Raw genomic sequence first — 26173 nt, 5'->3', positions numbered from 1 at the left:
AGAGACCCTGTGGAAGTTGCTCCTCGCCCAGGAGAACAGATTAAATTCACCATAGACCAGAGGTGAGGTGGGAGATGTGCACACTTACAGGGAGGGGAGGATGTTTTAGATGTGGAAGGAGAGAACCACTGCAATGCAAAGGTGAGCTGTAAGAGTATCTATGGCATAGACAAAAAAACCTCTCTCTGGTCATGGTGGTGGTGTTCGTAGTAAAAGTACATAATGGACTAAGAGAGGGTCAAAAGTCAGGGCAGGCCAAGAAACACAGAATAAAAGCAGGATTTAAGGTTATTCATGTGTTTTAAATGTTTGGGATTGACAGCATTGTAGAGGTCTGATAATTTTTTTTTTTAAAGTTGTTATTTCAGGTGCTTAAAATTTTCGTAGAATTTTCCTGAAACTTTTGAGGTAAATTTTAAGACCAAAACTGATACCTAGCATGGAGGGTTTCAATAGTTAAAACTGACTGAGAAGGTTCTAACAGTATTAACTGTTTGGTCTTGCTAATGCCACATTCAGTTTAAATCTCTCTTAAGTGTTAGTAGATTATTTTTGAAGTACAAGTCCTTGTTCCTTGTGTTCAGGTTTGTACATGGCTGGGTAGTGCTGAGGGAAGCTAGTGACCTCCATCCTGCGGGGTTTTTGCCCTCATTTCTCCACAGTTGCCTCTTAGCAAAAGTGATCTTGCTGTCTGCTTTAGGCTTTGTCAAATGCAAAAAAAATCTCACTTCAGCCTGCGTTCTGAATAGTTGTATTGGTTCATTTGGAAAAGCAGTTATTTAGCTAATGATCTGCTCTTTTGTTCTGGAAAGAGGGAGGAATGACTGTGCAATCACAACGCTCAGGTGGTGGTCAGAATTGAAGTATTGATTGTGCAGTGGGGATCATTCCAGCAAGTAGAAGATGCGTCTTAGAATCTCTACATCTTATCTGTTATGTGCTATTTGCTCTTATCTCCAGAATGTGCAAGGACAAAGATGCAATGCTGTCTGGGTACAATCTGTGGCATTTACCTTTGAACTTCTCTCCAGTGAACCTGTGAGTTTAAGTGCAGTCAGATTTAGTTTAATGTAATAGAAGACACAGTGACCACAGAGGCAATGTGCTACAAGGATATAGGGAACACTGGAGAACATAATGACTTCTCTTCATCTTGAAATGCCATGTTTATAGTATCACTGGACTTGCTGGTGCTCCAGAAGCTTGAGTAGCTCTTTTCCACCATCTAATTGACAACATCAGAGCTCACCTAATCCCTTTGTCTTGTGCACCAAGCTGTTTGATGGCGCTTCTTTTGGTACTGAGGTCATTGCATAGTTGGTAAGTGCACACATTCAGACACGTATGTGGCCGTGGTCTTTTTATTTGATACTGGGTTATAGCTTTTTGCAAGTACAAGTGGACTGACCTTTTTTTAATTCGTTTGTCATCTAATAATAATTGCGAGAAAGGAAGGCAATTATGTGGCAGAGCAAAGATTTATTTCATTCTAATGAACATGCACAGAAGATTGAAGATATCTGAGGCAAAATACAAATCCATGACAATCTAAGGTTGGATTAAGGTTTCCTTTAATGTGGTTAAATGCTTTTAGAATTACTCTTTCTCACCGCTGTGGTGAAAAATATATTACTGGGCACTGAAATGGAATGTTAGGAATCTGAACCAAGTGCTGTGAAAGCTGATGGCTTTAGAAGACATTCTATGGTTGTTGGTTTGGTTTTTTTTTTTCTGATTTACATGATCTTGTATTAATGACTGGATTTTTTTTTTTTTTTGAGATCTTGCTCAGCAGTGAAGTCCCACACTGACTGCAGCTCTGTTAGGCCTGCCAGGATGCTGCAGTTGTTTTGGACAGATCAGAAGAAAGGCAAATATTCTAGAAAGCATGCAGGAGTATGGAGGGTATGGTGTACCTGACACCTCAGTGTAGTCTGGGAAAGCATACCGTTCAGATCCAGGTGAATTCTAGTGAGTGTGTCGTCTTGCTGTACTTACTTTGTTGTTGCGCTGTCGGCTGCTCATGAGAATTGTATTTCTGATTGTAGGAGATAAAACTTGTTGATCCAAGAAATCATTGGTGTTTATCATGTAGTGGCTCTACTTTGAAGTGAAATTTTGCAGAGAATAAGCTAGAAAGAATTTTTCATTTTATTTAATATATTTCATATAGGGAAATTATTTTTTATTCATTAATATTTGTAAAAAGCGGTTTTAAGAACAATATGCAACTGCTACACATTGAAAACTGAAAGCAAGAGCAGTTCAAAATCCTAACCCTGCCCCAAAATTCACCTAAAGTGACCTTTCAATATGACATACTCAATTATTACTGCAGGACCTGACTGGTCTCTAAGAATTGTCAGTATGGATGGAAAGTAATTCCATTTCCTGTGGTGCTTTCTTTAAGATTGCATTTGTCTGCTGACAAGCCATGGCATAATGTGGCATATAGTATGTGAAATGAAAATATAGGCAAGTACTAGGTAGTTTAAACTGTCCTCTAGTTTCTTTTAACTTAGAGGAGTGAGAAAAGGACATAAAAATGTAGTACTACAAGTAAAAAGATGAAAAAAATCAGAGCATGTTTCTGTAAAATGGTATTTCATGCCTTTCCAAAGCATATAGATTAGAAACAAGCTGCAACACTTCTCTGTGGAAAAAAAAGCTATTGAAATAATCAAAAGAATGTAAAAACCTTGTAATTTAGTAATAACAATATAAAGAAAGCATGGCAAAGAATGACAATGCTGTTTCATGGGCACTTTAAAGGTTTCCTGGTGTTGTTTGTTATTCTGTGGAAAAGGAAGACATTCAGAGTATTTGTGAAACAGTTCCTTTTAGGAAAGATTAAATTTTTAAAAATTATTTTACTTGGGTCTCTCTAAAAGGCATTGTAAACCTACCACAGAGTCTAGAAATTTTCTTGTCAAAACTTCATCAAAAGTGATGTCTCAGTGTTATCCAACCTGAAGGATCTCACTGGTTTTAATACATAGAAGTGTGTACGTTACGTTCCCAGGTAACCTGTGAAGTTAGACTAGCATTTTAAGTGTAGCATGTAGGAGGTTCACAAAGTGACAAGGGAATACCTTTTCCCCTCACTGAGTATTGGCGCTTTTTTTACCTTCACAAGCAGTGATATTCACTGACTCTGGTTACAGCCAAAACAGTTGCTATTGCTTTTGTACCAAAGTTGCATGCAAACAGGAAAAGCCTGGTTGGTATTCATAGCTCTGTGTTTTTGGTCAATCATAAAAGCAACCCAGAACCACCTCAGGAAAGGTACTAGTCCCAGGGCTAGACCAGCAGTGCTTGTGTAAATGGCATGGGATCTTGTCATGTCTGCATACCCTCCAACTCTGAATGACTTACACTTTGACTTGGAAAAATTATTTAACAGCAGTTTAAAACCAGGTTTTTAACGAGGCATATACTGTCAGATCTAAATATTCGTTGCACATGATGGCTAATAATTTTAATGCTTCTCAATAAGTAGCAAAATAAGCAGAAAAACATTGAAACAACCAATGAGATCAGCTTGCATCTGAGCTATTGACTGAGTAGCTAGTATATTGCGATTCGTTACTGAATTTTTTTTTTAAACATTTGTGAAAGTGTGGAACAAAATCTTCATTTTGAAGGAGTAATACTAGCTACAAGTTAGGAAGAAAGAGTTGTTTGTAAGTAAATGGCATATAGTAAACTGAATATATATCTCTAGTCTAAGATGTTAAAATTTTCTAAAAGGAGATTACTGGATTAACTCTGAAATGAAGATAATTTCTGTCTCCAGTGCTTAGCTTTGCTCAAATTAGATTAACAGTTGGACTGAAATTGTAAGGATGTTTTCATTTTTTTTCCTCTTTCTTTGTGCTCTATTGAGACCATTTATATCCGTAATTGAAGTAGAGTTGACTGGTAGGTAGGCTTTACAGGAGATAAATGCAGTGTGGACTGAAACACTTCATCACAGCAATTAGGTCTAAATCCTGTTACTACCAGAAGGCCTCCACTACCATCTTCAGATTTGATGCTGTTCCTTAGTTTGTCAGAGAATTGGTTAATAGGTAAGTGCCTGTTAACAGTAACTGGAACTGCAAAGCTGGAATTAAATAAGGTAAAAATAATGTAAAGGAGAGGCCTGTAGAACTGCAGTTGTTTTGCTCTTTTATTTTTCTACATTACTTAAAACAATGTTTAATAGCACTGTATCTTATTTTTTTTACAACAAAATATTTTCATGTATTCATTTCCTGCTTATAACTGATAACTTCATACAACGGTCACTAAATGTCAGCACCTAAATCTTCATAATACTGTTGTTCTGTAGTGCAGTTTTGTTTTGGGACCGTGGTTAGAGATCTTACTCTGTATTCAACATTCTCTTATTTTTTTGTCAGTGCAAAATGTTTTCAAGGGGAGATAAACATTTACAGTGTATGGGTAGCATGGCCATGATTCTAACAGGAAACTCAAAAAGCCTCAAAAAAACCCCAAACCAACTATATTTCTATTTAGTGGTATGTGTGTATTTGGGTTTTTTTTAAGTTTGTTTTTCCAGGTGATAAATGGAACTACCTTTATCAATTGGATACATATTATAGGCCTTTAAAAATATGGACAATTCTAAACAGTTTGTTAGGGTCAAAAATTCAGATATCCGTAAACATCCCTGAAGAAAGGGAAAAATGAAAGTAATAAAAATCCCCCCAATATATTTTGATGCAAGTAAATTCTTGAACATAGTATTTTTATAGAAAGCTATATTTTAATTATAAATGCCATTCTATTCCTCAGTCAAATATTATGACAAATATAGGACACAAAACCATTTTATTGCAATGATTAGAACACCACTTCTCAACCTTCTTTATAAAAAAAACACCGAACAAAACACTAAAAACAAAAAAGCCAACCCCAAGACAAAAAAAACAAACCCCAAACTCCAGAGATCTATATCCTCAGCTGGTGTAAAGCAGCACAGCATCTTTGAAGTCATACAGACACTTGGCTGGTAAGAATCCAGCCCTGGAGATGTAGTGCACAACAGCGGTCTGATGTAAGACACATTTAGCCACAGGAGTTCCAAAGCACTCCAGCGAAGCAGGTTCAGACAAGTGCATTTCAGCTCACCAGCATATTTCAAATGGTGTGCTGGTTAAATGGATTAAAGTTTTGATGTCATTTTTCATAACAAGAACAGCAGAAACAACAGGAGAAAGCTTTGAAAATAGACTATTTAAATAGATGATAAAAATCTTAACACTACTTGGTAGACTAGTGTCAAAAACTGTCTGTATGTTTATAATAAATTAAAAATAACCTTTGGGTTTGAGTCTGATGCAGTATTTAGGTAGAAGTGAAATTATTCAACGTCTGGATTTGTAGAGCTACTGGAGTGCATTTCAAAGTACTGCAGTGGTATGAAATTAAACCCTTTAAAATAAATTATACGGTGATCTGTGTAAAATTATAAATTGATAGTAAGTAATTATCCTGGATCATAGCCAGTGAAGTGTTGGTAGACCAGGTAAATTGAATGTGTTGTTTGTTCATTTTCTGTGGAAGCAATTTAGCATACACAGGGCATAATTTCATGCTGGCACTTGTTAATAGATGAGTAATGAATCAGGCCACAAAACTCCTTAGAAAAATGAAAAAATGAAGCTGTAGTTCAATAAAAATAATAAAGTGCTTTAAATGAGCATTTGTTGTTTACTACATTGTTTCTCATTTCATGGTAGACATTAAACCCAACCCAATGAAATATAATGCTCTAGAGTAAGTAAAACTGAGCCTGTTACTTACTGTAGTCAGTATTTCCATGTATTTTCTTGTCTTGATGTTAGACTTAGTTTACTGTGGAATCAGAGGAGAAGCTTATAGTACAGGTTGAACTTGCACAGACATAAAGATCACCATAAATATTCTCTATTTTAAAGTTTCCATTTGCAAAAATATGGATGTAAGAAGGAGGAAGCAAAAAGAGCAATTTGGAAACAGTTCATATCCAGTGTATGTAGCCAGTTTGCCTGAAATACACTGTTCAGTTTTGTAAGACAGCATTGCTGGGAATGTATAGAAATCTGAGAATTTATTCCAAGTCCATTGAGTGATAGCTGCTATAATATGGATGCTTCTTCCATGGCTTCAATCCACCTAAAAGGGCATGAAAGAAAAAGTGGTACATCTTAAAATGCATATATTTTATAACATGTGTATTTTAAGAAAAATAAGTATTTTAAGAATGTAAAGCCTGAAGAGAACTACATTTCCCATCCCAGCTCTAATGAAAAACTATAGTTTTGTGATTAAAGCAGGGAAATGGGTACTAGGACTCTTGCATTCTAGTACAACCTTCACCAGTAATTCATGGTAAAATCTCAAGGATAGTACAAGTCCTGCCTTAGAATAGGAAAGATGAAACCACTGAGGTATGTTTAAAAGCAACAAAACCTCCCATAAGCTCTCATTTCCTTCCCTGTGTGTCTTGAGGTAATGGCATTTTTATGACTAGTTTCATGACTATTTTATTATGTGGAAGCAGTAGCGTTAGAATGGGAAATCTAAATAATTATTTGTTGATGAGGAGACTAAGATGGATAAATAGAACACATAAATCGGAGAAGTTTCTGTAATCACATTTGGCAGACTTCTAGGCATGACTCTTGAGATTCAGCCTCCTCTTTACCTATACAAGGGAGCAAATTCTCTTTCCTGAAGGAACTGGAAAGCACCAGGTAGATTTTTAATGCCACCCAGGCCAGTCGCATGCAGTTGGGCTTAATCAACACTCTGAAGGCTGTTTCCTCTGTTATGAAGGCATTCTGAAGTGAAGGAGAGGGGAAAAGTCCTACATAAGCCTTTGGACCTGCACACTAGTTAGTGTGGAAGTCTACCCCCATACCTCTGTGCTGAATCGTTATCCTCTGCTCGGAAGCTATAAAAAAGAGTCTGCTTGTGGTAGAGATGGAAAACTGTATCCGTACTTCCTTCCTCCTTTTCTGGGGCAATGGTGAAACCCAACAAAGGCAAACTTTCTGTGGCAACTTTGTCCTGCAAGCAAACAAGAAGTGAACCAAAATTTAGAGAGGCGGCCTTTAACAGTTTGAGGGCTCTTTTTGAAAACCAAATAATGATACAACCCCTCTCTTGACAGGGCTGCAAAAGCAGTAGTGTGAATATTCTGCTGGACTGCTGGCTCTTACCTAAACAAGAGCCGTGCCTGTGTACTGCACATATTTATCTAGTCTTAGTGCTGAACTCGAACACCACCTCTGAAAGTCCTGTTCTTCATGATCATCCACATGGCCACGAAGGTCAAATTAGCATTACTTTGATGGCTATCTTTGACATAATGGTCCAGAAGGCAAACTAGAGGTGACTGAGAGTATGGTACAGTACAGCAGCAATTCTGAAAGCCTGAGATCCACTCCCATTTATGTTCCTTTCAACCATTTTTATTTGCTGAGTGCAAGTAGTAGTCTTTTTGGTACTGTGTCCATTCATAGCACTAGCAACATTTTTAGAAATCTGCACTGAATCAAAGAGCACACTTGTTTTCCAAAATGCTGCTTTGAAAGTTCTGAGGTGGTAATGCAATTGTTAATTTACTCCCAAGAAACTTCCAAGAATTTTGCCTGCCAGACACTGCTTTGAACATGTTAAAGAAAACAATAAGCCTGGTTAAACAATTGCAGTTTAGCTGTTAATTTGGTCACTGTGTTTAGGTAATGTTTTCTATATGTGTATGTTGCCTTTGCCTCTGCTTTTAGAAACTAAACTGCAAACTGGAAATGCAAAGTGTAATTAGCCATCTGTTGCCTTTTCCCTATTGTTGAACCAGAAAAGATCACTTTTAAGGTTAGCAGAGGTAAGGTAAATGTGCCTGAATTGCTGGCCAAATAATGAACTCTTTTGTGCCTCAATCTCCTCATCTGTTTAAAGAGTATAATGTTGCTTCATACAACCATCACAGTGGTGACGAAAGTTTAAATGATGTTTGCAAATTGTTCTGAAGGCTTAAAGTACCAAGCATTGCTATTACTACAGTTCTTGTATTCTGTGTCCTTTGCTCCGCAAAATTAATTTTTATGCTTCTGCTTACAAAATCTGTCAGTTATAACCAAAACTTACATCACACTTACTTCAAGTTTATTTGTATTGCAGCTATGCACAAAAGAGAAGAAATTAAAATAAGAAAAGGGACTAGGAAGAGACAAAATAGATAAAAATGATCTAGTTGATATCCAGCCTCCTTGGCTGTAAGGAGGAGCTTACAGACCAATACACAAGGTAGTATTCTCACCTCTGCAGACTGCCTCCTGCCTTTCCCCGTTGGTACTAGTAGGACAAATATGTCCTATTTATACTTGCAAAACTACAGGTTTCTCCACCCCACCTGAAGTGGATCATAGCACAGTCTATCTACAAAATATCAGGCAGTTACCAAGTGCACCAGAGAATGCCTAAGGACCTTGAAGTCTTTAGGTGTAAATATGTAGTCTGAGGTTCACAGTGGTTGACAGTACATAATAGCACGAATAGCAAGAAGTCAAATAATGACGGGCAGTTTGTGAAGAGGGCTGCCGAGGTCCAGCTAGGGCTGTGGCTAGGCCCCTCAGCTAAGGACAGCTCCCTGGGGACTCAGTGTGTTAGGACCAGGTCTCAGAAGGCAGGAAGTTGTGAGAACTCCCATTTATACCTTTTGCATTTACTTGTGCTGCCTGTAGGGGTAAAGAAGGGAACTCAGATAGGAAACTATTTGAAGTCAGATTGCACAGTACCTCATTTGCTATGTAGGTGTAGAGGACTTTGCCTTTGATAACAAACCAGCGTTTCTTCCAGTGTCTTTTGCCTCTCTTGCATCTGCTGAGGTAACCACTGATGGTAGCTCCCTCTCCTGACGCCACCTGGAGCAGGGTAGGAGAAATCAGGATTTGTAACAGCAAAGGCTTTTCCCCTCCTGACATATGCATGTTTGCGTCACACCAGGCAACCAGGTCTATGTTTGTGAAATCATAAGTAGACCATTAGAAGTATAGAGACAGAAAAAAATAAGCATGATATTATGGTTCTTTTTAACTGTTTGAAGATTTCAGGTTAAACTTAGTTCTCAGTAACTCTAATGGAAAATATGCAGTTGAGTTATCATTGAGGTCAGCAAGTTTACAGTTGTGTTCTGAGAAGCCGAACTTGTCCCCTTTCCCAGGTCTGTTTTTTCGGTATATTAAAAGTACATGCTTCCAAAAGGGAATTATAGTCTTGTGGCTGAACACTTGTGAGATGTATGTTATGTTTAGGTCTTTACAATGGTTTTATATAAATTTATGTTAATCACTTGACTATTACTTGGTTTCATTTGTGAAATAATATTTCTGAGAAGAGTTACCCTTCTCACAGAATTATTTTGACATCTAAGTGCTTAATGTTCTTAAAGATACAGATTTTGAGTAGATGGAACTATGCACACACACACACACAGTACAGTGTGCGTTATTAGTTGCAGTAGTAAACTGCAGTAGTATTGGTTTTAGAAACAAAGTGCAGAGATTCAAAACCAGCTTTTGTAGTACTGACACAAGAGGCAATTGAGCAGTAATTTAGCAATGTTTTGCAGCAGAACAGAACTGTTCCAGGACCTGGGTAAAGAAAGTTAGAAAAAGTTATGGTGGAGTGAGACAGTTCATATTAATAAACATGTGCTGCCTCCTTGTGGATACTGCTTTTTTCCTAATGGGGCTGAATTTTTTTCCTGCTGGTTCTTTCAGTATTCAGTTTGCGTGTTTGTATTACATGCTTGTATCTTTGGCTCAGTTTCATCTCAGCACAAACAAGTCTCAAGAAATCCTAGTGTCTCGACTGTACAATGAGTTCAGCAAGATGTTTGCACCCTATTCGCCTTAATATGACGATGAATACCTGCTGATTTCAGTGAAGTGGGAGTGCCTTACTGTGCTTGAGTTCAGCGGGCAACTTAGCTTCCTAGACTACATCAACATGATTGGCACCTTGTTCCTGGAAAGAAAACTAATACAGCTGGAGAAATCCTGAAATTGGTGGGCAATTTATTTGTTTATGTTGGTGGGACCAAGATTTTAACCATTTGATTTGAAATGGTTTGGTGTGAGCTGGAGGCAAAGTGCCTGATTAAACATGTATGCTCCTGAACTGATTGCCAAGGACTAGAGTCTATTTCCTACGTAAGTGGTATTTTATTTCTCTTGAAATGAAAGTATGATTTCAGAAATAAGGGTCTTGTGAAAAAAGGTTACTGGTCAACAGTATATCATGCTCTGTTGATACTTGCCATTGTCTGTGATCTGCCTTGTTTTACTATCTAGTACCTTGAAGGCATCTTAATTTTCTAAAGACTTTACAGGCTGATGAGCAAATTAAAGTACATGGCTCTAACTAAGTTTCTCAGTGGGCCCAAGAAGCTTCTGTGGTATCTTCAGAGCGCAGAGTATTTTGTATTTTAAACACTATTGTGAAAAACAGAAAAACATAATTGGATGATGAAAGCAGATCAGGGCATGGGCTGAGTCCACTGCACACAGAATAAATTATAAACGTAGCTGCTGAAGTATGAGCAGACAATTCTCTAAGTTCCTTGCCTTTCTCAGGCAGCTTGGCCCTACCTCCATAAGAGCTGAAGGGATCTTCTTCTGTTTCTTAAAAGATGAATAATGAATATTGTGGAAGACGGAGGAGAAGGCACTACTTGAACACCTGGATGAAGTTGGAGGGAAGCTCACACTTAGTGGCCGCTCTGCAAGATTAAGAAAATTCAGAATGGGAAGGGGGAAATGGATGAATTGGTACAGACCAGGGGTAAGAGACACACAATACACTAATGCAGATGTCTAAGGAAAATGCAATGCCTCCTCCATAGCTGGTATTTATTTTAGCTTTTCTTTCACATCACCCCTTTAAGACTGATTAGATGGTGGATTTCATAGCACTCTAGGTTAATGGTAATAGCCTACAGCTGCTTGGAAGAAGTCTGCAAGAAAGCTGACAAAGCACAAAACACAGTTTGCTTTTTTCTAATTTAAAATCAGCATTAAGCAAATAGCTTTTCCATCTCTTCCCCTCTATGTTCTGTAACACCTTTGCAGGATAGATTCACTAATGGGACATTCTTTCTGTATGAACCATTCTCTTTAAGTTCTACACAGGAGAGAGTTATTCTGTCTCTGTCAATCTCCATTAACCCCAGTTGTCCGAGTTTATATCTTCGTAATTTCACTTCTGGCAACACACATTATCTGGAAGCTCTTAGTAAGGCACAGCATTGTTTTAGCACAAATCTGAGTTATCACTTCTTGGACACACAGTGGCTTGGGGATGCTTTTTCGGCTGTTGTGTCAGCATCCGTTCATGTGTGCTTGGCTAGTATGACTTTCTTTAATCAGGATGGAAAAACTAAACGTCATCTGTCCCCACTTTTTAAATCTTGACAGTATAATGTGCCTCCTTCTAGAGATTTTCTACATGAATAGTTGTGCAAGAACATTATTTCCTGTTCATTCTGTGTTCATATATATGTAACCCCTGCCCGCACTTTTATCTTTGATTTGGATGTGTATTTAAATCAGAAAAGGAACTTATAGAGTAGGACAATAATACAGAGTTCTAGTTAGGCAGTAGCTCTTCTGCTTTGAATTCATGCTTTCATCTGTAACTAGATTAACTCCCCATGTAGGAAAGCTCTTAGTGACTGTACTTTACCTCAACATTTGTTGTTGTAAAAGCTACAACATGGATGAGGATGGTGAGGAACTGTAAACCTATTGTTTTACTTTAATGGATAATTCATTAGAAATGACAGAGAAGAGCTTTCACCTATAATTACATCACAGAATAGAATAGTTCAGTTGGAAGGGGCCTACAACAATCATCTAGTCCAACTGCCTGACCAATTCAGGGCTGCTCCAAAGTTAAAGCATGCTCTTAAGGGCTTTGTCCAAACGCCTCTTAAACACTGTCAGGCTTGGGGCATCAACCACCTTTCTAGAAAGCCTGTTGCGGTGTTTGACCACCCTCTGGGTAATGAAATGTTTCCTAATGTCAAGCCTGAACCGTTCCCATGCGTCCTGTCACTGGATCCCAGGGAGAAGAGATCAGTACCTCCCTCTCCACAACCCTTCCTCAGGAAGCTGCACAGAGCAATGAGGTTGCCCCTCAGCCTCCTTTTCTCCCAACTAGACAAACCCTGTGTCCTCAGCTGTTCCTCTGAGGGCACAGGTTTTTTTGTTATTCTGGTTTATCAAAAGGCCAGGGGAGCCTTCAGAGAACCCGGCCTGCTGAAACAGTTTTAGCTGCCATTCAGCCTGGCACTCCTGGGACCTCAGTAAACATGCCTCATGCTTGAAATGAGAAATCCTCTTTAACAAAACACAACATGGTAGGCATATCCTAAAGCCTCTCCATTATACAAGAAGGAAATGGGTTTGCCAGTTTTGCCAAGAATTAAGGAACCTTACCTCTTTTCTTAAGTTCCGCATAGCAGCTATCACAGACTTTGGCTGCTTGATCTTTGAGGTACTTCATAGGATACTTGTTTCTTGAACAATTTCGACACACAATCTGTTCCAGTAAGGAAAGATGCATGTAAATATAATTTAAATTTATACACATGCACATGCAAAACGAATCCTCTGAGCTGGTTGGGAGAGGAAGGTGGATAGTGGACCAGATATGACTCTCTCCTAAAAGTGTGGTACTCGGTAGGTCTACTGACTGAAATGTGATTGCTGTAGATTTACACTCTTGTAAGCCACGCAGAACTGATCACTGTCTTTGGTTGCACACCATTGCTGTGCCCATCTCCCCAGGAACTTTTATCTTCCCTACAAGTGAATCACAGAAAGACCACTTTAATATTACTTCTGTTTTCATAGCTTCATTAGTAACATTGTTTTTTTTAAGCAAGCTTGCATATTCCTGCTATCTCTATGTAGGTACAGACTGATTTTCTCTGTGGAATTAGAAAAAAGATTAAGTAAATGCTTTTTCATAGTAGCAAAAATTACTGGTAGTTTGATTTAAAAAAAAATCACTGAGGCTAAAAGACAGCCAAAGTTTAAAACAGGACCACAGGTTTATGCGTGTAAATAAATCTCTACAGTTAGTGATAAAGGGACTTGGAGATCCCCTTGGCTTTAGGGCAAAAAGCAGCAGCTCTTCAACGGAGCACAGAGGAAGCTTTCCCTTAGGTCACCAACCAAACCGTGCTCTACTGCTGAGTTTCTTAACTTTTCTTGGAAGATAATTTTAGCAGCTGTTATTAGGGACAGGACATGGGCTAGATGTGCTACTGCTCTGGTCCACAACACAGCATATCTTTTGAGTGTATTGCTTCATTGTCTCTAGAGCTAGCTGTATATCAGATTTAGTGGTTGGACGTGGCAACGATTATCCTGTAAGCCTTCAACTGCTAGCCTTTGGGAATTAATTTGGCCCTCAAGGGAAGGTTACTGTTGTTCCTACAACAGTCATTAGAAACCTAATTACCTAATGTAGCAAAGCACAAACATGTTCTTTGAGAAGTCATATTCTGGTGTTGATGTTGCTACAAGTTTGCAGAAGTTACAGCCGTGGCAGCCTGTGTCCTAGAGGTGTGAATAAAACCTCCCTGAGAAGCTTGCACAGCTCTTACCTTCCCACAGGCATGGCAATGATGTCGCCTCAAAGTGAGGGTAAAGTCACAGCCACAGTTCATGCACATCATGACATGGGACACAGGTACCAAAGTAGGAGGCCTCTCACCCAAAGGTATTCCAAGCCTTTCCCTTAGCTTAAAATCAAACAAGAACAAATGAAGAAGCATCCACACTTCCAAAGTACACTCAGTCAGCCCTGCTCCGTCACATACAATTCTCCTCTCATTTCAGTCTACCTTCGCTCACTAAGATCCCAAATTTTCTAATTCCTAATGCACGTTGTAAGTGAGATACAGCTGCTTCAGCACTGAGAGACTCTGGCCAATCAGTACATGGTGCTGTTAAAGCCAGAGTCACAACAGGTAAAAACCCATATAGATCTATTATTGGTCAGACACTGACACTCTTCTACATCAGACAAGGATCTGATTCACTGCATATGCAAACTGCAGGTAAGAACATGAGTTAAAGCCATCTTGTTAGTAACAGCTTTTGAAATAAAATCCATAAAAACCTCTATAGCTTTCAGTGAAAAAGGGCCTGAGCTGTTTGTCATTACACCTTGGGACAGTTCTATGATCACGGAAGAGAGAGTAGAGAAAACGGTAAAACCAAAGATTAATTTGCCCCCCCCCCACCCGATTCAAATCTAATACATGCTTTCCATGGCTGATCTGAATATATGTAAGCAGCTTTAGAAAATATATTCACTGTTCCTATTTCTTGGAATGCACCATGTTGCAGTGTTGTACAGGTGCCTTTGCTCCAAGCCCAGGGAGCCATGGTCAATGTGGAACTGAACCCAAACTAATAAGCCGTGCTGAGAAGCTGTGTTACTTCAGGTTCAGCAAGTATTATGGGTACCCCACTGTCAATTTACAGCAGCTTTGCATAAGTAGCACAAGCTCTTGTGCCTTTGAAGGACTGTTTGTTAGGAGGGTTTCCTATGAGGAAATTAAACTTCTGCAGATAACTAGGATTTAAACACAGAAAAATTAAATACCTCCAAACTTCTCCTTGCACACATTCAGGTTTACATCAGAAGCAGAGCTACAAAAAAATTATCTTTTCACTTGTTGAAAAAGGATTTGGTTTAGGTTGCTGTACTAATTTGTAATTTTTTCTTGTTAAATATTTGAAAGTATGTTCGCTTCAGGCCAGAAGGAAAATCCTGGTTAGTTTTTTTTATTTCATTTTTTATTTTCTGAAGCGTTCAAAAACTAAATCACAGAATCACAGAATGGCTGGTTGAGGTTGGAAGGGACCTCTGGAGGTCATCTGGTCCAACCTCCCTGCTCAGGCAGGGCCACCCGCAGCCAGCTGCCCAGGACCACGTCCAGGTGGCTTTTGAATATGGCCAAGGATGGAGACTCCACAACCTCCCTGGGCAACCTGTGCCAGTGCTCAGTCACCCTCAGCGTGAAAAAGTGTCTCCTGATGTTCAAGGGAACCTCCTGTGTTTCATTTTGTGCCCATGGCCTCTGGTGCTGTCACTGGGCACCACTGAGAAGAGCCTGGCTCCATCTTCTTTGTACCCTCCCTTTGGGTATTTATACACATTGATGGGCTCCCTCCTGAGCCTCCTCTTCTCCAGGCTGAACAGTCCCAGCTCTCTCAGCCTCTCCTCACAGGAGAGATGTTCCAGTCCCTTCATCACCTTCATGGCCCTTTGTTGGACTCTCTCCAGTATGTCCATGTCTCTCTTGTACTGGGGAGGCCAGCACAGGTCACAGCACTCCAGGTGTGGCCTCACCAGCACTCTTTTTTCCCCACTTAGTCTTATTGCAAAAAACTGGTGTTCTATGTCACATAAAATAGCATTTTTACTTTTTGTCGGATGTATTCTTTGCCTTTTTAACTGGGAGTAGTACAACAGAAATGAATAACAATAATATACAGCAATCGTGCTGGTACAATTAGAATATTGCTTGTGGGTTATTATTAGCGTAAGTAAGTATATTAGTTGTATGATCTTATATTGTATTATATTAGTTTAATTAATGGGTAGTTTTGTTTTCTTAAAATCTATGCAGTTTGTAGCTATTTTTAGCTCATCCAAAATAGTCGCCCTTTAGGACAAAATAGCCTTCCTCCAGAAGAACTATTTAAATAAAGACCACAGAGTATAGAGTGTGATTAACATTTCAGAGGTGTCCCATGAGCTGTGGTGAGCTTCATTATTTAAGCTTGGCATACTGGTTTAAATGAAAATAACAACAACGTCTTGCCACTAGGAACTTTGCATTTTATAACCCTCCTCCTTCCCCCCTGCCTTTCAAGCGTTGAAATAGTTGGCCTCCTTTTACCTCCACGCTGCTGTGAAAAGTGGAAGTGTTGTGAGCTTTGTAGTCATCTGGGATGTATCTGCTGATGCAGCTGTACCAGTCATCCCTTTCCAAGCAAGAGCTGTGGAATGAAATACAGCAGAGCAGTCAATGCCATGCATAGCAGGGACTGAAACAAGCTGTTTCTGGATCAGAGCAGAAAAGCTTCACTTTATGAATGTTTGCTTTTCCCCACTACTGCATTGAACTGGTCATTTTCTGACCAGGAACAAAATTGGCTGTTGGGCACACTTATCAGGATGATTAGTATAGATCCATGGTTAGGACTGTGGCTGAGAAGGAACTAAATGCTCAGAAAGTTTTTCAAAGTAGTCTCTGACTTTGCTATAAGCTCCTCAATCCTAGATCACATAGGATAATATGAATATCTCCTTTTGTTATGCCTGCCCTAGCTTTTAGGCACTCTAGGGTATGTAGTGTTGGCATGGGTTGCTCAGAATAAGTGTATTTATGCTTACCTGTACAGTGGGATGCTTAGATGATCTGCATATTGAGAAATGAAGAAGTCTGTCACCCATGGTAAAGATGTGAATGCTTTTCTTTTCCTCTAGCTCCTGTTTAGGAGGCAATCTCCAGTCTCCTGGCAAGAGGCCAGGACAGCAATTTGAGATGGAAGTTCTGCATTCCCTCTAGTTGCAGTTATGCATGGAGGCCAGTAGTTCTCCAAACTGGCCCCTAGATGTCCGCTTTGCACAAGGCAAAACAGCGAGCACTTTGCGCTTCTCTGCCAGTCCAGCTATCCCAGAAAAGCTGTAGGGTGCTTAGTGCCTGTTATTTCCCAGATGCATTCGCTCTGTTACAGCCATAAGCTGTCCTGCCTGTGTTAGCTGGTTTTCCTGCTGCAACTTCAAACTGTGCACTTCCTGTCCATCTGAAACTGTGCACAGCTCTAGCTGTTCCCAGCATCAGTTACAGGAGGGAATGCTACTCACTGTGCTGGTCTTCCCTCCCTGAGTCATACCAACCACTCACATTAAAGCTGCTACTAGACTTTGTTGTAAAAATTACCAGTGGCATCATTGCCAGCTGCTGTTCAGCTGTGATTTCCTCACACTGTCCTCAAGAAGGCCACCAAACAAGACATCTGAGAAGAATTTGTCGTTTGTCGTTTTAAAAAAAAACCAAAAGGAACAAAAAGAGAGGAAATGCCAGATTTTATCAATGATCTCTGAGTTAGCATCACTCTGCACTATGAGCATAAGCCCCTGTCTGAAAAACACAGGCCTCCGTAAAATTCAGCTAGCCTGGAGTAGAAACTGGAGCAGAAACTCTGAGCAGTGTATCTACTGCATATAGGCTAACCTCTGCAAGCCAAGGGGCTATGTTACATAAGGTCATCTCTGGCAAGAGTCACACTACTAGTCAGTCCTTATTACTTCCAAAAGTCAAGTGAAACTACACTTTCTAAGAAATCTGAAGATGTATCTTCCAGACAAATCATGTTTGCAGCCTGCAAAGCACTAAAAGAAGTCTTGGCTTGAACCTTTCTCTTGCTAATTATTTCTTGGAAATTCTCTTCACTTGAGAATTAAGGTATGATTTGAAAACACAAAGGAAATCATGGCCCACATAGTGATGTAAATTAAAGCCACTTTGGGAAAGACAGATAAGAGGGACAATCTGCAATTAAAAGCCTGATATCTAACTAGCCCCTTTAATCTCTTCCCCGTGCCATTAAACATCTCTAGGCAATATCACAGGTTATTAGTGTCTAAATGTGGGAATAAAACCTGTCTGCTGATGAGTAAGGTAAGTTATGTCAATTGGCACTGGCCTGTCCTTACTTAACTGTGTCACTGGATGCATGAAGGCTCAGAGGAATTTTTCCTGAACATGTGAGGCTCAGAGAAGCTCAGACATTGATTCACCATTGCCTCATTTGTGTGATTCTGGGTCTGCACCTTTTGTGCTGGGCGGTGAAACTGTCACTGCAGTCTCCTGGACAGCAGGGGACATCCATGGAACACAGAAACTGGACTGGGATGGGATTCTGTCGCAGTGCTACCACTGTCACTCTGAATTAGCCTTTTAGGGAGGTAACACTGACTGCGTTCTCCCAGTGCTCTGGTATTTTATATGGGCACCACATGGTTACCCCTGTGTCCAAGAAGAACATTTCTGAAATGCACATAAAGGTATAAGAGCAGTATGAGCCTTCTCCACAAAGGCTCTGTGCTCAGATCTGTTACCAGCTCACTGCAAGCCTTTAACATGGGTCTTTGGGTGAGCAAGCCATTTTCAGCAGGGGATGTAAAGACTTGACAGTGCCATCTGCTCATATAGCCACGCTGCCTTCCAAGCTTTGGTCATCCTCATTCTGCTGCCTTTAGTCCTGGCACTTACGCTGTATTTCATCACCTTGTCTTATACAAGTGTAAAGGCATTGAGGTTTGGGTTGTGATTGTTAACAACTGGCCTTCAGTGCAGACTTGCAGCACCTTGGTGCAAGCAGTAAAAGATACAGTCTTTAGGGACACTTGAAGCCTTCTGGTACTTTTGTGTCTTTGGTGCTCCTTTCGGTGAGTGTAGCAGGACAAGGATGTTGTGCAGTGGGGTAAGGAGAGCATGCTGTCCCACCAGTGTCCCATCAGCTCTGCCAGCCAGTACAGAAAGGGAGAGGAAAAAATGTTCTTGGGTGACTTATGGCAGATCAGTCCCAGAAAGAGCAGCACAAGGAAGAGAAAGGGGCTCTATCGCAGTGCATTCATAGGAGTCAGCCTCCATCTGGCTGTTATCAGAAGGGCAACCTTAGTCTCAGGCTCTGGTTCTATCTACTACCAAAGAAAAACAGCTCTCAGTGGCCTCACGTGCTTTGTTTAGGCTAACTAAGCAGAGACTTGATATGAGTGCAAAAGGCAAAGGAACAACATAAAAATGCCAGCAGAACATCCCAAGCTTCTCACTAGGGATGCCAACTTCAGTTGCCCTAAATAAAGGGGACATGCAGCAGTTATTTCCGCTATACAGTACAGAAGGACTGTACACATCCTGCTTTTGTAACAGGCAGCAGGTAATTCAGAAGTAGTGTATGTATATTTTGAGGGTTTTGATGAGTGTGCAGCTCTAAGAAAATCTCAGATATTTTCTCATTTGCTCGTAATAAAAGGAAATAGACAAAAAGGCTTTGACAGGTATCTGAGCACTGCCCACAGATGGCAAGTGCTCTGGGAAGGATGAGAGCTCCAAATTCTGATTCTGAATAAGAAAGTGCCCTCCCTGTCTTTCTATTGCACTGTGTGATGTAGGGAGGTCTGCTGTGTTTCCAGCCATGCTGTAGTTGGAGACTGATGGTGGAAAAGTCAGTACATAAAACCACTGAGGACTTTGTTATTTGGATGGCTTAATTTCAATACCACTGTTAGTGTGCTATGTCTTTTGTAGTAAGCTACACCTGAAAATCAAACCAGCCACCTTTCTGCCATAGGTCTAGGTAAATTTGCAGGATAATTTTGGGTGAGAAGCATGAAAAAAATATAGTATACTGCTATTTTCTGATCAGAAACTGACCTACAATCTCCTTCTGGCATTAGCTTGTGATCCCAGGACAGAGATCCTGACTCCCAGTTGCAATCAGTATTAGCACTACACAAACTCATTAGTGAAATTCCTTTTATTAGGCAGACCCATGAGGTTGCCAGTAAGGTTTAATTTTGGCTTCATCATTTAAGCACTATTAAATGCTTTTATATCCATTGCACAGTATTACCTAATTATTATTTTAGCCGGCAGTTTTGCAACCCTAGTGGTATGAGGTAACAAGCAAACTTATAAAAGGGAGGTATAATATACTGTTAATGTCAGAGCGAAAAAGTGTGAAAGGTAGTGGGAAGGACTCAGGCTTCTTAGTAACAGACTTTCTTCTCTTTCCTTTCTCTTTAAGATGTTATCAAGAGCAACTTCTAATCTTGACTCAGTATATGAGTTGAATTAGGTACAGTTTAGAAGCTTCACATTTATAATTAATATCTTCATTGTGTAATCAAGCACTCAGCCATTGTCTGCCACAACAGCACAGACTGAAATTGAGTTAAAAAACAATGAGACACCAGTTAAGTCTTGGGTATTGGTTAGACTAACCTAGAGATACAGCTCTAAAATGCAACACCCTCTGCCATGGCTGTTTGGAGACAGTACCTTGCTGACAGGGTCAGGCAATATTCATCATATTCAATCTTCAGGATGTTTTGGGCTTTTTCTGTCACTGGGCGGCTGACCTAGAAACAAATGCCATGAAATGAATGTGGACATTAGTTAAACTGTCTAGAACCAGTACACCATACAAGTCTCAATGCATATGGATCTCTGATGTCCCAGCCATCTGTTTCATATTTCAATGCAAAGTGATGGGCAGGTAAGGTTTTCTGTCTTTTGTACTGCTGGTGTAATGAGGAATGCTCACTATTTCAATATGGTGGTGGCGCTAAAAGAAAAAAAAGGCATTTAATCCAACTATAAAGGTAAGGATGAAGTATCAGTCAGGGTTCAGTTTAATATGACAAGCTTAGGAGGTGTTTATTCTGGCAAGTGTCAGAGCATGTTGGGTAAAAGTTTTGGCTATTCTTGGAATGAATGGAAATAACTTTCTTCCTGACATGCAGACGTTATACAGTGAAGCATTTCAGTTCAGTAAATGCCTGTCTGCAGCAAGGCTCTTTAAGAGCAAAAAAAGAAAAAAACTTAGAAGTGGCAGCTCAACTAAAACCTTTTACCTGCCACATAGTGTATTGCTTGCCTATTAATAGCAACAGCCACTTAGGAGAAACATAGCTTCATGGTACTGATATGTTGTTATTAACAAGCATCTATTATGCCAGTGACTCAGTATTTCAAATGTACCCCGACAAGTACTTGCTCTGCAACTCCTTTTCAGTTTCTGGTAGAGTGCCTTGGCAATTCCTACCCCAGCTGGAAACCCATAGTTAATTTTAGACTATCAGGTCTCTAGGGTGATCGGCCTCTCACCTTTTCATAACACCTCAAACCACCCATGTCATTCTGCTGGAATTAATGAGCAGTAATTCTCACCTTGAATGTTTCCTAGATCTCCAAACTCCCGACTTGCCACTTCAAGTCCTCTTTCAAATAAATACAACTTGGCATATTAGCTATATAACAGTTATGAAGGTTCTTGGTGGGAGGTATGTAATGGATAGCTAGGTGAGAAGCAAAGACCCCCCGAGCCCAATATCTCCTGTTGCACAGGTACTGGTGCCAATGCATACTTAGGGAAAGAGTGTAAGAACAGGACAATTGTGTCCAGTTTCTGTAATCTCCAATTTAGAAATTTACTAGAGACTGTGTTTATATCATTGCATGTAATCACTCCCAATACACCTTTTCCCCATAAAGTTGGCTAATCACTTTTTGAACCCATTAATGCTTTTGATGAAAACAGTTAAAGGGCACATGAAAACCAGGCAAATGAAAGCTTACGTAAATTTTGAGTGGCAGGAGTTTAAAGCCAAGCAGACTAAGCCCTAGTGAGTAGGGAACAACCATGTATTGGCTGGAGACATGAAGAGGAGAATAGGCAAAATGGCATAATAGATCTTTTCTGACTCCAGTTTCATGATCAGATGGTAGATCTGATTTTGGCTTGTATTATTTATGCAGCCTGAATAAGGCTGTTGTACTAAGTCACAGCATTATAGATAATTTTTTATATGTTTGCTTTATATTATTTTTTTTCTGTCTCCTGTAAGAGGCAAGGGAATCCCCTGATAACAGGTCCATCCCTTCTTTCCCCTTGCCCTCAGCTGGATATGAGACATAAACCAGCAAAGCACTAACAATCCACTATACAACTTTAATTCCAGCCTATCATACAGATGAGGCATTACCTTCATGCCTGACACAGCTAAGGTGTTTTTCAGTCGGTATTTGCCATCCTTCTGGGGATATGTGTACAGCAGAACATCATTCATCTATATGAAGAGAAAGACGAAATCAATAATTTGCAATACGGCTTGCAGGCCTGCCCATTACTCCTAGGGGGGCAACACAGAACAAGCAGTAACTTGATGAACTGTTAGGACTGTTACTAAAGACAGGACCAAGGTACACAGCTTAGATCAAGACCTGCATTTCCACAAAACCCTGGGGAGTCTGCGTCCAGGACTTTCATTTCTTCCCATTTTGACTGTTGCTAATGGTTAAGCACGTAGATAATCAGCTCTTTTTTATTCAGCTTGGGTGAAACAGCTGCTTGTTTTAAGAGCAATGCCATGTTCAGGTTGGGAAGGCAGGCTCTGCATTTGCTAACTGGCAATACCAACTAACTGCCAATAATGCTGCAGCTCTGACTCTCTGAGGGTCCTCCTGACAGTGAAGCTGCAATGAGGCCAGGGATAGGGCTGGGCTTCACGGACTTCCATCTTCTGGGCAAAAAGGCAGTGGAGGTGAGGAGAGGTGCCATGGTCTGGAGGAGTGATTCAGGGAGGAATGGTTTGGATATTTGAGAGCAGTAACTGTACTTCACTGCTAGCAAAACTCACCTAGACATACGACAGCTTTGCTGAGTTTGTGGGTTGCAGCAGAGATCATGGAAGGGCAAAAATGAGAAACTTTTTTTCATTTTGTGTGGAAAAAAAATCTGTTCCTTAACACCCCAAATATTTCCATAGTTCTCCCAGCTACTTGCAGAATGCATGTTTTTCAAACAGCTTCATACTAAATGGGATCAGACCTTCTCTGCTGTTTGTCTAACTTAATCATAGACATTATTGCAGCCTTTTACCTTCATGCCAACAAACAAATAAATGAAACGGCAGAACTGGACCTTGTAGGTCTTTGCTGGCCTCTCCTTCCCTTACTATTAGAAGGAATAGCAGGTTCGGTGGGCCTTAACATTGCCAAAGTAATGCCTGTGTGTATGCATTCTCTGCTTTACTTGAATAGGCAGGTCATGTTCTCTTGTTGTCTTTCCCATTGGTTCTGATGTTCTCTCACATCGGTACCAATATGCATAAACTCAGACAGCCCCTTGATTACGGCACTGAGATACTATGAACAAAGATGTGCAAGGCAATGTAGAACCAAGGCATAGGTAAATACTGTGTGATACCAGAGACAAGGCATCTTAAATGCAGAAATTCTCAAGAAATGAAAAAGTAGACAGAAACCAGCTTCACTTGGATTCCTCTGTGACAAAGACATTTAAATATAGCCAATTGGCTGGTGTTTTGGAAGGAAAACTGTGATAAAGCAAGACGCAGAGAAGAAGGGAGGAAACTAAAGAATGATTTGGCAATAAAATAATGTTATCCTGTATGACTGGAATTGTTGGGGTCTTGATAGTACTGCCTGATCACCTAAAACTGTTGGTGTAAAATTTTCACTATTTTGCTTGCCTGAAAAAACAAAACAGAAAGTGGAGCCTTATGGGTGTTGTCTTACAAGGTCATAGTTCAGCTTTCTTACAGAGCAGGAAAAATTGTTAAAGAAAAATGACATGGAATTAATACGCATGGGATTAAATCCTTCACCTTGGACTTAACAGCAAAACTGTTGTTGCCTTTATTAGGGCCATGGGTTCACTCATGGACACCAGTACATTAAGTACCTGTTTGATTCAGAGCAAATCAGACTTATGTGCATTAGCTGCCCATCTTTAAAATGCAGATTCTCATTAATGTGAGGCAAATATACTGAAAAGTGACTTTCCCCAAAACTTTTACCTCAAATTTACTACCTTTAAGTATAATCAGCCAATATTTTTGTAGAAAATGCTGAAACATTTCATTCTAACATTTTAGCAAAAAGACTTCCATGCACTCCTGCATTGGCCACTCTACTGTGTATTCCTCTGTGTCCTTCTACTAAGTCTTAACTCGTGGAGTTTAAAGCTCTTTCAATATAACCCTTCTCAGCTGAGGATATAAAAGCATATTATCAAGTCAGAATAGGAGTCGCATGTTCTCTTCTTTGTAGTCTCATGTGGAGTATTTACTCCTTTTGCAACAACACAGCAGAATTTCCTTAGAACAAGGTGACAAATGGCTTGTCACAGAGTTTTTCTGTGATTCACTTATTGCTCCATAAATTACCCTCCATGCTAACATTAATCCAGTCCGCACAGTGACACCTGCCCAATACTGACCACATGATGGTTCCCAGTTTAACCAGGGCTATGCATAACCAGAAAATTCATCACAACATACTGCACACAGAGTATCTAGGAGGCTAAGGTAGAAAAAACAGGGCAAATGTAAGCCTTTCAGTGAAAAAGAGAAGAAAGCTATTTTCACTTGATATTACTAGTACCAACTAAGACTCCAGCAGCTGGGTGGGAAAAAGGTAAGAAGGCAGGCAGACTTTATTGCTAACATTAACTCTGTGAAATAAGAGAATACTGGTGAAATCTCATATTTGCATGGTGATTCTGCTATCTCCTGAATGTTCAGGTATTATATGAGAAAACAGGACTTCCTCTGCCACTGATCACCGCCAGTGCTTAAGGCTTGTTTCAAAGCACAAGAAAAGGTAACTAGTTATGGGCACTAAGCCCAAGGAAGTGAACTCCTAAGAGAGATTTTCAGGATACTGGCATAATGTGCTACTGGGTTTCTTGAAGAGCAAACCCAATTTATTTTATGTGTTTAAACAATTATATATTTCTTTAAAATGCAGCTCATTCTTTTATTAGTGTTGATTAAGGATGACACCTTGGTGCGTACTGTTGTCACAACAGCTCTGTTTAATATCCCAAGGTGTTATTAAACATTAATGATTGCTTTGCTTTATAATTGCCCATTGGAAGTTTTTTTTTCTTCTGTTTTCCTCCTCCACAGTATATAGCGGTGGGCTGTGACTCTGAGGTCCCACCAGCCACAGCTTGACACAATTAAATTATGACAAATATTTGAAAACTTGCTGAGCAAGGCACACATATTCATGAAGAAAGGGTTTGCACTCTGTGCTGTCTCCTTTGCCACATCTACACTGGAGACCTGAGTGGTGGCTATATGAGTCTATGGGCAGAACTAGCATCAGTACCAGTGGTTTCATGCATCTTCCTGCTTCACACTGCATACTGTTCCCCAAAGCAGTGAGGACTGGGCCATGATACACGCTGATCTTGCAGCCTCTCAGGAATCTGTGGTAGAAGAGATCAACTGCCCAGCCCCTAGGGGAGCTCCCAGAAGTCCTTGGGCTTCAGACCTGCTTCCTGGTTGCCAGAAAACTTTTGAATAATTGGGATCCCGAACTGCTCATATATTGATATGACAGTGAATATTCCTATTCTGCACTACTGCATGGTCACACAGAGTCCCCCAAACAACAGTTGCTAAGACAAAGAAGGATACACCTCCTCTTTAACTGTCTTTTTTTCTGTTACTGCTTTTCTTTTTTCCCCCCTTCTTTTCATAATCCCCTCTGTTGTATAATAGGAACCCAGTAACATTAGAGGTCAGTGCAAGTTTTCTAACCTACAGTGTCCACATTTATTGATCCAAACGAGTTTATCTATGCCCTGCTGAACTGCTGGCATCCATACATAATGCACTCTCTGACTAAAAGATCCTACTACATGTTTGGTTTTTCTGAATGTTTAAAGGGTAGTTCATTATGAACCCTGTGTTGTTCTGTTCAAGTCTCCGCTAAACATCCCAAGTGTCAGTGGAGCAGCCTGAATGTGTGCTGGGGCTGCATTTTCCAATCTCTGACTCCAAAACATCCTATATTCCAGCCCTGCCAGCTACAGCATTAAACAGTCTCCCATTTGATAGCAGCTTCCCTCACCCCACTTGCAACACAAGCAGCCTTTGTAGAGAAATTCTTGGAAGGGTGAGATAAGAGACACTGTCTGAGTTGCAAAGTCCTGTGGTTGGGGGACAGTTAGGGGGCCTGCCAGTGTCAGCAGCCCATAGTGTGCTGCAAAGAGGCCCCAACATCATTGTAAACAGAGACTGGACTCAGGAAACAGGCGCACAGCAAAACTCACCAAACATCCTGCCAGGAAACACCAGATTCAACAATACCATCAGCCTGCACAAAACAGCCAGCTCAACTAACCTTGTGATACACATCATAACATACACCCGCAGAAACATACGCATATCAAAAGCCCCTAAATGTGTCCCCTACACACTCATGCCTATATGGGCTGTGCACTGTGCTCCTATGGGCATATATTCAGAGCACAAACACGCACACCAC

General features: G+C 40.2%; 1 protein-coding gene across 4 annotated transcripts in view; it reads right to left on the bottom strand.

Moving 5' to 3' along the window:
- Positions 1-4149: 4149 nt before the first annotated feature.
- FGD5 (FYVE, RhoGEF and PH domain containing 5) overlaps positions 4150-26173 on the bottom strand; it is a 116755-nt gene continuing 94731 nt past the window's right edge. For 2 of the 4 annotated variants that reach the window (XM_064455788.1, XM_064455789.1), the window contains exons 13-21: positions 21856-21939; positions 20150-20229; positions 15977-16076; positions 13667-13804; positions 12492-12594; positions 10644-10774; positions 8790-8915; positions 6911-7059; positions 4150-6162 (exon numbers count right to left, since the gene is read on the bottom strand). In XM_064455788.1, coding sequence (XP_064311858.1) covers positions 6126-6162; positions 6911-7059; positions 8790-8915; positions 10644-10774; positions 12492-12594; positions 13667-13804; positions 15977-16076; positions 20150-20229; positions 21856-21939 — 948 coding nt within the window. In that variant the 3' untranslated portion in view covers positions 4150-6125. Of the gene's footprint in view, positions 6163-6910; positions 7060-8789; positions 8916-10643; positions 10775-12491; positions 12595-13666; positions 13805-15976; positions 16077-20149; positions 20230-21855; positions 21940-26173 lie in introns of those variants that run through there. The other 2 variants (XM_064455790.1, XM_064455791.1) reach the window with 2 other exon arrangements.

This window comes from Phalacrocorax carbo, chromosome 6 (assembly GCF_963921805.1).
Source record: "Phalacrocorax carbo chromosome 6, bPhaCar2.1, whole genome shotgun sequence".
Lineage (NCBI taxonomy): Eukaryota > Metazoa > Chordata > Aves > Suliformes > Phalacrocoracidae > Phalacrocorax > Phalacrocorax carbo.
The sequence above is the reverse complement of the archived record's forward strand: the minus strand, read 5'-3'. Positions and strand labels throughout refer to the sequence as shown.